This window comes from Podarcis filfolensis (genome assembly GCF_964270895.1).
Source record: "Podarcis filfolensis genome assembly, chromosome: 7".
NCBI lineage: Eukaryota > Metazoa > Chordata > Lepidosauria > Squamata > Lacertidae > Podarcis > Podarcis filfolensis.
This window is the reverse complement of record NC_139603.1, coordinates 28,809,689-28,823,066: the sequence shown is the minus strand read 5'-3', so window position 1 is coordinate 28,823,066 and position 13,378 is coordinate 28,809,689. Positions and strand designations below refer to the sequence as shown.

At 44.8% G+C, this 13,378-nt stretch overlaps 2 protein-coding genes across 8 annotated transcripts in view; both read left to right on the top strand.

The window, feature by feature from the left end:
• Positions 1–1,916, top strand: part of BLOC1S5 (biogenesis of lysosomal organelles complex 1 subunit 5) — a 31,743-nt gene extending 29,827 nt beyond the window's left edge. For 4 of the 7 annotated variants that reach the window (XR_014550629.1, XR_014550630.1, XR_014550632.1 and 1 more), the window contains 2 exons: positions 179–321; positions 1,489–1,916. The gene's annotated coding sequence lies outside the window, so the exon portion shown is untranslated. Of the gene's footprint in view, positions 1–178; positions 326–801 lie in introns of all 7 variants that reach the window. The other 3 variants (XR_014550631.1, XR_014550633.1, XR_014550634.1) reach the window with 3 other exon arrangements.
• Positions 1,917–5,918: 4,002 nt separating this feature from the next.
• The window catches only part of TXNDC5 (thioredoxin domain containing 5), a 27,071-nt gene continuing 19,611 nt past the window's right edge, over positions 5,919–13,378 (top strand). Inside the window, exons 1-3 of the mRNA XM_083623980.1 lie at positions 5,919–6,388; positions 10,281–10,430; positions 13,008–13,113. Of these exons, the coding sequence (XP_083480106.1) occupies positions 6,177–6,388; positions 10,281–10,430; positions 13,008–13,113 (468 nt within the window). The 5' untranslated portion in view covers positions 5,919–6,176. The remainder of the gene's footprint in view (positions 6,389–10,280; positions 10,431–13,007; positions 13,114–13,378) is intronic.

Here is a 13,378-nt window from a genome sequence, read left to right as displayed (position 1 = left end):
AATAAAGATTATTTGGGTTTGTTGTATATTTGGTGCTATTTTATATATCTGAGTATTGTTCTTACAAAATTCAGTGTCATTTGTGATTAGTGCAATTGGTTATATTAGCGTTATTGGTTATATATTAACTTTATTGCTGTGGTTTTGCATTGATTATTGATTATATGTGGACCTCCAGGCTTCTCTGGCCCTCAGAACGATTTCTCCTCAGGCTACACTCATCACGAACCCTGTTCTGCACACTCAAGTGTTTTTGCCTAGCTCCACAGTGTCCATGGCAATGTCTCTTGCCTGCTTGGATAAAAGAAGGAAAGATGTAAAGTAAGTACATACATACAAATATTTTAAATCAAGCACTATCTGTTAATGTTAAAGAATCCTTTCACATGATCTCATTGTTCCAATCGTGTGTTTTCTGAATACTAAGGCAGGTTTGGGGTTTAAAGCTGTCACTTCAGTAAATTTATTATTTTGTTGGTACATCTAGTAGATTTATAACAAGCGTTTTTGCCCACCACAGACATTACACTCCAAATACTTAATCACTTTGAACGAGCTGGTCCTGGAACTCACCTCCCGTTATTTATAGCAAATTGTGGCTTACTGTGCAATCAGCAATCCTGTTAAGTCAAAGTACTTGGATTTAAAATGATTAAGATCTATGAAAGGGCTAAATGTCACAAATATGCATTTCATTTACAAGGCTGAAGTAACACTATACAGTCCTTAGATTATTCTTTTTATAGACTAATTTTTTTTCTTCCTCCAAAGGCTAATCAGATCAAATGTCTGCTTTTACAGTTTGTCTTCCACTGCTGTGAAGAGGACACTTGTTATTGTACAGCTCCCATTAATTTTAATGACAAGAACTGTGCAAGAGAATGTGCTATTTGTCAACTAGTGCAGCAAAGTTAAGTGGTAGTATGTATACTACCGTTATCTTCAGTTTAAGTGTTTGACATAAGAGCCCTTGGGACTGCAATCCTGAACTCAGCGGGACTCACTTCTGAGTAGACATGCACACGATTGCATTGCAAGTCAACTGCATATATTCAGGAACCAGTATCAGAATACCAATCTAGAGCAAAGCTATCGGCCGCCCAGCCACTTTAGGAGGACTAGGAAGCAGCATAGTATTTCTACCTCCCCCTGTTCTTCATTCCGATATTTCCCAGGCTCTCAACTAGTTCCCAGCATGGCCTTCTAACTGTCTGGGGGCCTTTATATGAGCTTAATGGGTTAGTACAGCTTCCACTCCTGGACATTTTGCTGGTAACTAAGGGCCTTCTAGTGCTGCATTTTCTTGGCAGCAGGCCAACAGGCAATGTGGATGCCAGTGCAAACATCCCACATAGACATCTTGTTAGCCACTGTGGAAACAGAATGCTGGGCTAGATAGGGATTTGGCCTGGTCCAACAGCAGTCTTCGTATGACTGAATGTTTTTAATGGGAGAGAATCGCAACAAGTGCATTGTGTTTTTTAACAGCAGCAGCAACGTACCTATGACACAGAAAATTTGTTTTATTCTTGCATTGCAAGCATTAGGCCCATCGGAGTTGTAAAGAAAAATATGAACCAGAGATTTCTCATAAAGAGAGTAAAGTTTCCAGCTCTGCTGTTGCATCCTCACCCCAGCACAGCACCGTGCAGCGACTGATCCACAGGATTCGTGGGACCAAGCTGTTTCCGAAAGAAGAAAACGTTCTACCCACTCTTCCATCTGTGCAATAGCCCAGCAGAACTCATTACGCTGGCTCTCCTGCAAGCACGTTTACTTAATGGAATCTGGCCCTCAGTTAATAGCTTAATGGAAATGTCAAGTGTGTGTGGCAGTTGTAAAAATGGCAAATTCCTTGCTAGGGATTGTTGGGAATCAGAAATAAAAATTCGAGTGCTGTAATGCCCTTATACAAAACTATGCTGTGGATGCATTTGAAACACCGTGTGCATTTTGTGGTTAGCCCATCTCAAAAAAGATACCTTAGAAAAATGACATTTTAAAACGACAAAGTGATGAAGGGGTTGGTGCACATTCCCTGCATGAAAAGGCTAAAGGGTTTTAGCTTAGGAAAGGACAATTAATGGGGAATATGATAAAGATTTACCCAGTTATGTGGAGAGTGGATAGAGGTTTCTCGTCCATTCCCGTAATACCGTAACTTGTGGTCACTCAAGGGAGCTGGCAGGCAGTAGATTCAGGACAGATAAAAAAGAGGATTTCTTCATATGTATCATTTATGGAATGCACTGCCACAAAATGTGATGATAACCATTGACTGAGATGGTTTTTTAAAAGGGATAAGACAAATTCATGGAGGATCGATCTATTAATGGCTAATGTCTGCGCTAGCTAAGTGGAGGCTGGATAAGCCTGGAAGTCTATTGACTGAAGTGCTAATGTCATGGCCTCAGAACTTTGCAGGACATACCCTATGTTACAGAGAAGCCTGGGATATTCCACCAATACCCACATTCCAAGCAGAGTGAATAGATCTGTGTCATAGTTTTCATGGGACAAACTACTAGTGCAAAAGAAAACAAAAGCGTTCCGTTGACTGTCAGCAACCTCTAGCTTAAGAAAAAATGGCTAGAGCAGAGATGATCATATCTCAGAAAGTTACGAAAGTAACCTAGCAGCATTTTTTCATTTGTTTTACACTTCCCCAAAGTTGGTTCAATGAGAGATGATCTCAGCTTTCAAGATAGGAAACCAACAGAACAGCACCTTGAGCCAATTCCGCCCAAGCAGCCAGTGAAGGGAAGTAACTGTTGAAACTGGTCTCTGAAACTGCATAGTCAGGGTGGTCAGGAATCCACCGGGTGATGGTGAATAGCTAATAATAGACCTGTGGAAGTTGCAGGTGCTGTGTGCAAAGTAGAATTAGTATGCAGTGTTCCTTTTTTGAAGGAACTGTGCTCTTCCTGCACAACTGAAGCCCACAGTTAAAATGCATAGAACTCCATTGCTCCCTTGCCCATCTATGTACATGGCTGACAGGAACCAAGGGGGGAAATAATATGGGGCACCTGTCACCATGCAGCTGTTCTTGAAAGCTTACCTGGTCTACTGGATTGTTGAAGACTTGAGAGGGTGGTGGTGACGATGATGCAATCCATCAATATACACGGTACTTTCATAAGAACATAAGAGCTTTGCTGGATCAAACCCAGCATTGAGTCCAGCATTCTGTTCTCACAGTGACCAACCTGGTGCCTATAGAAAGCCAAGTAGGATATGAGCACTCTGCCAGGACAACATAACTGAAACACACAAAGCCCTGCCTCTGGGAGCTGACCAGCTAAATTCAAAGGATGGGGAGGGAGAAGCTTGGGTAATGAGATGGATACGAGCAAATGCAATTGTCAATACTTAACACAGCTTTGTTTCAGTTGAGTGGTAGACTTCACAGGAATGGAGTGTTTTGAGGAGGGGTTTTAAAGGAGGAAAGATGGCACACGTAGTTATTCTGGACGGGTTTCAAGCATTGGAAGCACTAGACTAGACAAGACATGGGGATCAGGTTACTTTTTAGATGGCTAAGATGCAGCAGTGGGGGGGGGGGTCATGCAGGGCCGGGGAGCTTTGGGTCTTTTTTCAGTGCAGGAATGAGGGACAGAATCTGCAGGAATGCCAGGTCAGAGCCTTCTTGCTCTGGCAAGTGAATGAAATGCTAACAAGGCTTTCAACATGAGTTCAGTGGAATTAGTCTTAGGAAACAGGACTGATCCTAATAAAGTTTGTTTCAAGCTGCTCTTTGGTACCTCTGTGCATAATAAACCAACACATCTGCCAACATCTTTGGACTCCCTTTGGGGGCATGGCTATGGAAGCTGCAGCAATGAGCTCCTGAAGTTCAAGGTTTGGCTAGACAGCAATTAAGTATCTCCACCCAAACACACTCTGAGTCGAGGGCAAAAAGTAGAGTAGGGGTACAAAGAAGATTGACCTAGCCATTCTTAGGATTGTAAAACTGTTCTGGAGTGGGGCAGGGAAGCAAAAAAGTATCCACTTGTTACGAGATTGTACTTTCTGACTGCTCTTACCATCTCTTAAACTGTCATACTGCATAATGTTTTGTGGGTGGCAAAATTATGTCATTTTATTCAACAGCTTGTAGAAGTTTCCACTCCCAGCCCTACATGAGAGGTACAAATCATTGAAGTAATTGGGATAGACGCTTACAGATGGCAGAATCACTTTTTCCCTCTCCACTGAGATTATAATATCCTTCCTAACCAATGACAATTGGGCTGTCATGAAAATTACATCACATTATCTCTCTGGAGAGACCAGTATTTCAGTCAGACAGCTGTCAAAATAAAAAACTACTATATTTGGGAGACTTGAAGAATCTGTGTCCTTTTGAAGACTCTCTGAATTGTAGGACAAATTAATAGCAAATTCTCAATTGAAATTGTTCATTCAATTGGCTTGTTATAAGTCAGCTGTCTAACAAATGTTACATTAACATTGGTAGTATTTGTTAAGAGGGTTTTGTGTGTGTGTGTGTCAAAGTTAGGCCTGTGGCAAATAGCGGTTCCCTTGATTCAACTAACTGATATATTTCTGTCTTACAAAGTCAGCTCTGGTTACAGGTTTTGCCTAGCTACTTTATCCTTAGCTATAAAACAGGCTAGATGAGTGTCATAAAAGCCCAGCTCAGCTTTTAGGTATGATAGACACAGGAACACAAAGCCCTGTGTCCACTAGGTCCCTTTCTAATTTGTCCTAAACTTACATTCTACATATGGTACTCCCCAAATTTATATCTATATATTTATATGATTAGCTGTGCAATGCCTTTATGACATGGTTAGGTCCTCTTGTGTCATCAAGCTAGGAATGGAAGAATAATACAAGAGCAAAACTAATTTGTCTTAAGAACGTAAGAGCCCTGCTGGATCAAAGGGCCATCTTTTCCAACGTCCTGTTCTCATAGTAGTCAACCAGATGCCTGTGGGAATTCTGCAAGCAATTGTACTCTCTCAGTGTGTGAATCCCACTATCGCTATTCAGAGGCACGTGGCTCAGGTTCAGCTCTGCTTCCAATACTGGATGCGAGTGGTTAGGTTCTTCGGCATTGAAGAAAGCACACCTTGCAACAATTGCAATCTTGTGATTGATTATGCGGGGCAGGGCTTACCTGTGTGCGCACACCTTTCAATATTATATTAAGTTGGCTCCTATTCCTGGGAACAGCCCCCCCTCCCCCACGCGGTCTAGGCACGTCTAGAATTGCGTTGTAAATAAGTACCCCTAGTTAAAACTATGGTTTTCCCAGTAGTGATGTATGGAAGTGAGAGCTGGACCATAAAGAAGGCTGATCACCGAAGAATCGATGCTTTTGAAGCAGCCAGTGAAGGGAATTATGGTGCTGGAGGAGACTCTTGAGAGTCCCATGGACTGCAAGAAGATCAAATCTATCCATTCTGAAGGAAATCAGCCCTGAGTGCTCACTGGAAGGACAGATCCTGAAGCTGAGGCTCCAATACTTTGGCCATCTCATGAGAAGAGAAGACTCCCTGGAAAAGACCCTGATGTTGGGAAAGATGGAGGGCACAAGGAGAAAGGGACGACAGAGGACGAGATGGTTGGGCAGTGTTCTCGAAGCTACGAACATGAGTTTGACCAAACTGCGGAAGGGAGTGGAAGACAGGAGTGCCTGGCGTGCTGTGGTCCATGGGGTCACGAAGAGTCGGACACGACTAAACGACAACAACAACAGTTCCTTAAGAGCGATATTCCTTATTAGAGACCTCAGAGCCGGATGCACGCGCACGTGCTTAATGCGACTAAGTTGAGTAAAACGCGCTGCCCAACAGCAGCGGCCCTGAAGGGGGGTCCCCTCCTTCTCCGCTCCCCTGAGCCCCCGAACCGCTTCTCTTTCGAAACTTAACGGGCAGCTTCCTCACAGGCGCAACTTTGCTCCGAGCCACGAGGGGGAAAGAAGCGCGCTTCGGCGCCGCCGGCCTTTCCCTGCCGGCCCCTCCCCGTCGCCCTTTGACTCCTCCGAGGCAGGCGGAGCGGGGGCGGAGGCTGAGGAGACGCCGCCCTCGCAGCGGGGGGAGCAGCAGCAGCAGCAGGCGGGGTTGGCCGGGAGGGGAGACGTGGCCCGGGCCGGCTTCTTTCTTCCTTCCTTCTTTCCTCGCTCTCTTTCCGTTTGCACCGCCGCCATGGCCGCTGCCTCCTCCTCCCGCCACCACCACTCCACGGCCTGCCTGGCCCTGCTGCTCGGCTGCCTCTTCTTAGGCGCGGGCCCCGCTCGGGCCGAGGGGACGGAGGCGGGCGGCGAGGCGGACCCCCACGCGCGGCACCTCTACAGCGCCGAGATGCTGCGCCATGGCGCCCAGAGCGCGCCGCACTTCGTCATGTTCTTCGCCCCGTGGTGAGCGGCGGCGGCGGCCTGGGGAAAAGGAAGGGGGTGGGCGCGCGCCGAGGTCTGCTCCTCCCGCTGACGTGGCGGGCCGGAGGGCGGCTGGGTCGGGGGGTCCAGCCGGCTGGGGTGGGGGGCGGCGGAGGCTCCTCCTCCTCCTCCATCATCATCCTCCACCCACTGCCTCCCCAAACGCGCACACGCGTCCAAAGGGGTCTTTTAAAAAGTCTCTATTTGTGGAGAAGTTGGCGGGATCTCGCAGCAGCAGCCCCCTCTTTTTGGAACAGCTGCATCTTCCTGCACGGCATCGGGTTGGACTAGATGACCCCCTGGGTCCCCTTCCGACTCTGCAATCCTATGATTCTGTTAATCTAGCTGTGCTGCCTCTGCGCCCTATCATTATTCCTGGGTGCGGTTGGGGAGAGAGCAGGTGCTCTACCACCTCAGGGGCAGAAAACCCTCAAGGAGGTTTTCTTTCCCTGCAGAAGTAGCTGCTGCAGCCTGCCCCCACTTGTGACTTTTACCCTCTGTCCCCAGAGAGAGTTTAATGGCATTACCGTAAGCTGCCCTTGGCCCATGGGACCCAGCAGGGTATAAATACTAGCCATGTTGGTACCTGCACTGTCTTGAGGCAGTGTGCTTCTGAAAGTGGGTCGTTGGGGTGGATGGGCAAGTCAGGAGAGGGCTATTGGCGCTCAGGTCTTGCTTTTGGGCTTCCCATGGGCATCTGGTTGGTAAGAAGAACAGGATGTTGGGACGAGGTGGGCAGGGCTCTTAGGTTGCTAAATGAAAAAGTTCATGGGGGCAAGTTATGTCAGATCGATTGGTGGTCGTAATACCCGAAGTAGCTCATCACTTATCTGTGCGTGCATTTTAAGTGCAGGTGTGTTCACGTGATGGCCAGCACAGAAGTCAGGTAACTGCGCGCACACAAATGAGCTATGCATGTGAGCAGGGTACATTTTGGAGTGGAGGCACGCAGAAGATTGCAGAGACAACTTCTGTGATTAGAAAAATGGCAACTTCAGGGTTGCAGATTAGTTCACACATTGCTAGCCTACAGAAAGGTTTAGTAGTTTGCCTACCAGTACATTATTATTTTTTAAAAAAACTTTGCTGTTTTTCAAGTGTCTTTAAAAAGAAACTGAAAAAATATGTATCTAGCCTAACATTAAATAGAGAGTAAAGGGAAAACTAATGGAGTATTTGTGCCTTTTAAAAAACTTTGATATACTTTTTTTGTTCGAATTTTCATAGGCATACAAAGGACCCATAGAAAAATCATTTCCATTGTTGCAGATAAGTCTGTCATTGCTGGATCCCATTCACAGGTCCTAACTGACCAAGGGCAAAGCAAAAAATACATAACACACCCTAAGTGGAATCTAAACAAAACAGCAGGACATAACATGTTAACCTCTTTCCCCTCTCCTCCCCTCCTTTAATTTGAGCCTAGGTCTACTAAGACTTGGGCCAGAACTTGGTCTCAGACCAGCTCTATCATTAATAAAATGCCATTTTTTAACTCACTGAAAATTCATAAGCAGTGTTGCATAGTCCTCAAATAAAGCCCATGCAAAAGTGGTTTCCAAGCTATTTTCTCTTAAGGCAGCTGAAGCTTCTGCAGTAAATGCAAACAGCTAATTAAGAATTCACATCTTTCCTAGGTCTGTGCCTCAGGGCAAAGAAAAAGGTAAATAGAAAGAGCTCCTTCTGAGACAGAGTCTATATGCACAGATAATCTTGCTCTGAGATGTTAATATAGGAAGTGTTGATCTGTGCAGAGCTCCTGGCAAGGCAAAGCAGGAGACTTCTGGCGTCACCCAACCATCTTAATAATTGAGAAGTGTTCAATCAGCACTGAACTGACTTTAAAATTTTATTTTTAAAGGGGTAGACTCCTAGTAGGAATTGCGCTGCAGATCAGGAGCAGAGTCACCACTTGGGTTACGTGGGGGGCAATTTCAAGTAGCTAGCAATGGCCTAGTTAGGTTGCCCCCTTTAGCTCCAATAGTATCTCTGGTCTCCTGCGTGTCCCCACTTCAAATGTGAATTTATAGTTAGAAAGATAAACGGGGGAAACTCCTAACATGAAACATCAGCACAGGCTTTCTCCTGGTGCTCCCACCCCCGCCCCCTTCATCCAAATGAGGGCTATGTTGAGTTAAATAATCCAGAGGTTTTCAATTCCTCTTTCTGCAATACAAATAGGCATCTTCTGTGGGTGTCTTCACATATACAGCTCATTGTTATAAAGGCAGAATTTGAGCATTTCTTCTGCCATGAGATGTGCAATCTGGGTTTCCCCACCTTCATCATAGGGAAATGTCCCTTTTAACATGGGAAACCAGGGAGTTGGACTCCCAAGTCCTATTAGGCCCCAGCTATCATAGCCAGTGGTCAAGGATGTTGAGTTCAGCAACACCTGGAAGGCCACAGGTGTTGCACACCTGCATTATGTGTTATACATGAGGCATGAAAAGATTCATTATCCTTTGTCTTTCTCCACACATGCCTTGTGGTAGCCAGAGGGACACTTGGTGGGGTGGGGGTGGAATTTCCCTATGTATGCAAGTGATCCCATACTGATTGTAACATTTGCAAATAGTCACCCCAGTCATTGAGTTCATGGTCTTCCCTCTTTTTCCAAGATGCTTCTGGGTACACATCTAGCTTGCTATTTCTGGTCTCTGACCATAATTAATCAATTCATTCAAGCTAGCTTGCTAGAGGGTAAATCATAATGTGAGTTTTGGCCTTTGCAAAATTACTCTGAAGGGGACAAAGGAACCCTGGGAAATGAATGAGTGGACCATACATCTCTCTAATGCACAATACAGTAATGCCAGACTTGTGTGGTCTTGCACCAATCAGTGTGGAAGTAAAACAGGCCACCTATAAATAAAGGGATGATTTCTGCACACTTGGGGCAAGTCTTTGAAAATGGATACTACTTTGTAAAATAAAAGGAAATGTTAGGAAGCCCTAAAGCAGCTCAATTTTGACTCGTGGAATGTTGACAGTATATCAGTTTAAAAAATAGAAGAAAATGGAGGGAGATGGAATTGGTCTGCTTGAGCTCCTAAACACTTATAGATATCCCGGATTAGCGTCAAGGTGATACATATTGTGAGGTTAAAGAAAAGTGCCTTTCCCACCCTACATTGGGAGGTTTTATAGAGTATACCTGATGCTTCTTGGATTGAACTTCACATCAACTTGATGATTCGGTTTTCTGCAACATTCACACTGTTTGCTGTTGTAATGCAATCTTCTTATTCAAAGCAGCATATTATGTTTGTGATCCAAAGAGCTGCTTTAGACACACTCTTTATCTCTTTGAACAACTAACTAATGTCAGAACAAATGCTTAAAACTCTGCTGAGTGTTTGTCAAAAGTAATTAGTAATAATAGTAGTAATAATAAGTGTTTGAGGCACATTAGTTGCTAGATACAGTGGTTGCATACTTTGCATATTTTGGGAGTCCTTTCCATATCAAGTTGTGTGCAGGAAAACTGCTGTCTCTCATGGAATTCCTGCAAGATGCTGAGGTTTCTGGGATGTTCTAGGCTATATACTCATTTCACATCACTGTTAACTCACGTGAACTAAGATTGCATCCAGTACACTCCCTTGGTGGCACACCATCAGTAACAGGAGATGAGAAATCTTTTAGAGAATCTTTCCGGCCATTATTGAAATTACCGATAAGCTTCCAAGGAACCTCAGTGTTTCCCCAGAACACGGTTTGAAAAACATCAACTGAAACCTGAAATCAGACCAAAGCCCAGCTCCCGGGCTTCTGCTAGACGATAAGTGTGGTTGAAAATGGAGATTCTAAACCATTTTCTAAACCATGTAACAAAGGAAAATGAATTCATTAATCTTCTTTTTTACTCCAGGTGTGGGCACTGCCAGCGCCTGCAGCCAACATGGAACGATCTTGCAGACAAGTACAACAGCATGGAAGATCCACAGGTCTATGTTGTCAAAGTGGACTGCACTGCGGATACGCCACTGTGTTCCGAGTATAGTGTCAGAGGGTACCCAACGTACGTTTAAAGGAGCATTGCGTCTGTTAATTGTTCTGTGTATCTCCCTTAGGCCCATGCCAGCATGAGGGGGGGGGGCAGTTGCTTTTGAGTGCTTATAGCGTAGCATTGTGGTGAAATGCTAAATGTCAGCAGGCTCGTCTTTTTTGCCAAGTGCATGGAATATACTGTATTGTGTATTATACATTAGATTCTGTTTTGCACCTGGGAAGGTCCAGAATCCTCTTTTTCCCTGTTTTGTGAACAGACCTTCTACCTAGCAGCAGCCCATGTAGCAATCACATAGTGATTGTTTTAAAAAAGCCCTCTTAATATTGTTTCTTTATTTTCTTAAATTAATATCCTGACTTTGTTCTGTTATGGAACTCAAGGCAGCATTTATGAGGTTCTTGGGAAATCTTCCATCTAGGCACTTAGGCCAGGTGATAATATCAATATATCGTCCAAAACTGGTTTGATGTCCATATCGTGACATCGGTTTCATAATTTTTTGACCCTGGCAATATATCTTGAATTGTGATGCGTGTGTCTGTGTGCTATGCAGAAATCACAATGTGGGGAACACTGTGAAGTCAGCCAGTGCTTCTCTCAATTCCTGTAGCCCTTGTTAACTCTGCAGGCTCAGCTCTCACCTGCCTTATTCAGGGGACAGCGAACCACAAGAGCAGGCAGTGGCAAAAATCATGATGCAGGAAAAAGTGTGAAGCCAGCCAATGCCTCTCCTAGGCACTGCCCAGACCTAGCTTCAACATGGTTTGTGGGTTTATGTGCCCTTGGACTGTGCCATGGGATTATGTATTCTGAAGCGATACATATTTGCACAAGGAAATAAAAGCAACGGGCTGTATTCAACTACCTTCTGCTCAGAGTGGACCCATTGAAATTAATAAACCTAAGTTAGCCATGCTCATTAACTTCAGTGGATCTAGACTGAGGAGTACTAGTGGTGAAAACCTTCCAATATTAGATGTGCTTTCTGTTTCCTCCTTGCTCCTCTTGGGTTTTAATGAAAAGTGCAGTGAGCACATCCATATGTTTGCCTGTGCGTGGATAAGAGGAACAGCTGTGCAAATGTGCCACGGTGATGCAAAGGTTTTATAGCTAGCAGAAGGTGGTTGAATTGCTCCAGTAGGTTGGGGTGAGAGGACCACACCTCATCTGGTATAGTAATTACTGATCATTTCCTTCTCCACGGCCCGTGTTCATTTGCTAAACCAGGAAGAACGACACCCTGGAAGCTTCTTGGCAAGGGTAGCCTGTTAGATGATTCTGCAGATATAGCCTCTCTTTGATGAGCTCTTCCCTGTTGTGGGGCATGTATACCCACAGCCTGGGCAGGCTGAATTTGCATGAGGTCAGCAGGTTCTTGATTTCATACTTGCTGTGAATTATCCAACGCTTTATTGGCAAACGGCAGGTAACCAGGACTCCTCACTCGACGTGTATGGGCAGATAGTGATGAGCCTCTGGCCTAAGTTTCTTAACATTTTTTTCACTTTAGATTTCTTAATATGCTGATATAAAATGTTTCATAAGAAGACAGGTGTAACATTCAACAGTAGTCATAATGGGCTCTTTACTTGTAGTGTGAGAACCTAGCCTTGCGGTTGGGCTTGTAATACATATCTTGCAAGTTTAAACATGCGATTGGCTCTGTCCCTTTATGTTTTAGGCATGCTGTCCTCAAATATATACGTGTGTATATAAGCAGAGATTATATTAGTAAAAGCGGGTGGCACTGTGGTCTAAACCACTGAGCCTCTTGGACTCGCTGATCAGAAGGTCAGCAGTTCGAATCCCCGCAATGGAGTGAGCTCCCGTTGTTCGGTCCCAGCTCCTGCCAACCTAGCAGTTCGAAAGCACGCCAAAAAAGTGCAAGTAGATAAATAGGTACCGCTCCAGCGGGAAGGTAAATGGCGTTTCCGTTCACTGCTCTGGTTCGCCAGAAGCGGCTTAGTCATGCTGGCCACATGACCTGGAAAAAACTTGTCTGTGGCCAAGCGCTGGCTCCCTCTGCCTGCAAAGCGAGATGAGCGCCACAACCCCAGAGTCGTCCGCAACTGGACTTAACTGTCAGGGGTCCGGTACCTTTTTTTGCCCTTGACATTACCAATAAAAAGCAACACAAGCAATTTTAAAGCAGTTGCAGAACTGCACCGTGAATTGTTTGGGTGGAGGTGCAAATATGCTAGTGACGTCACAGGCGCTAATCTATAGACCCCCACATCCCCCAGCTTTCCCCCCAGCATTGCAAATAGTTTGTTTCGGGTACAGAAGGTGGTACTGTTCCGTTTTCACGGCAGTGAAAAGGCATTCAAACTATCTCCATCACAGTTAGATTTGAAGCTGTCTTCAGTTTTTTAAGTCTTTTTGAAAGTTTGCAAAGAAATTGTGGCCTTGGGAAGCCTAATGCCATGCTACTGAAATCAACACAGCTGTGAAAAATTAGGATTAAAGAGACCAGCCTGAGGAAGGTTCTTTGAGATGGGACATGATGGCAAAAGTACAGTCATTTTCAGAATGTTTCGGCATTGCATGACCTTAAAAACATTTGCATTTGTTGTCTTCCATTTGCAGCCTGAAACTGCTCAGACCAGGCCAAGAAGCTGCAAAATACCAGGGACCTAGAGACTTTCAGTCGCTGGAGAACTGGATGCTGAAGACACTAAAAGAAGAACCTGCTGTAAGTGATCAAAGTGTCCTTCCTTCTTTCAGGAGACACAAAATAAAATGCCATTCAAATTGTTTTTTGTTTGGTTTTAAAAGAGTGCAAATACAGCATATCAGTTACTGAATTATAAGGGGAGCCCATAGAAGGCCAGAAGGCCATATGTTTTGCATTTACCCCCTTAGATAATGTGTTAGAAAATAAAGAAGGGACGTGATGTGGCTAAAATTGGACAAGATGAAGGTCTGGGGCCTTGTGCTATCCTACCTCTTCCTCTAAT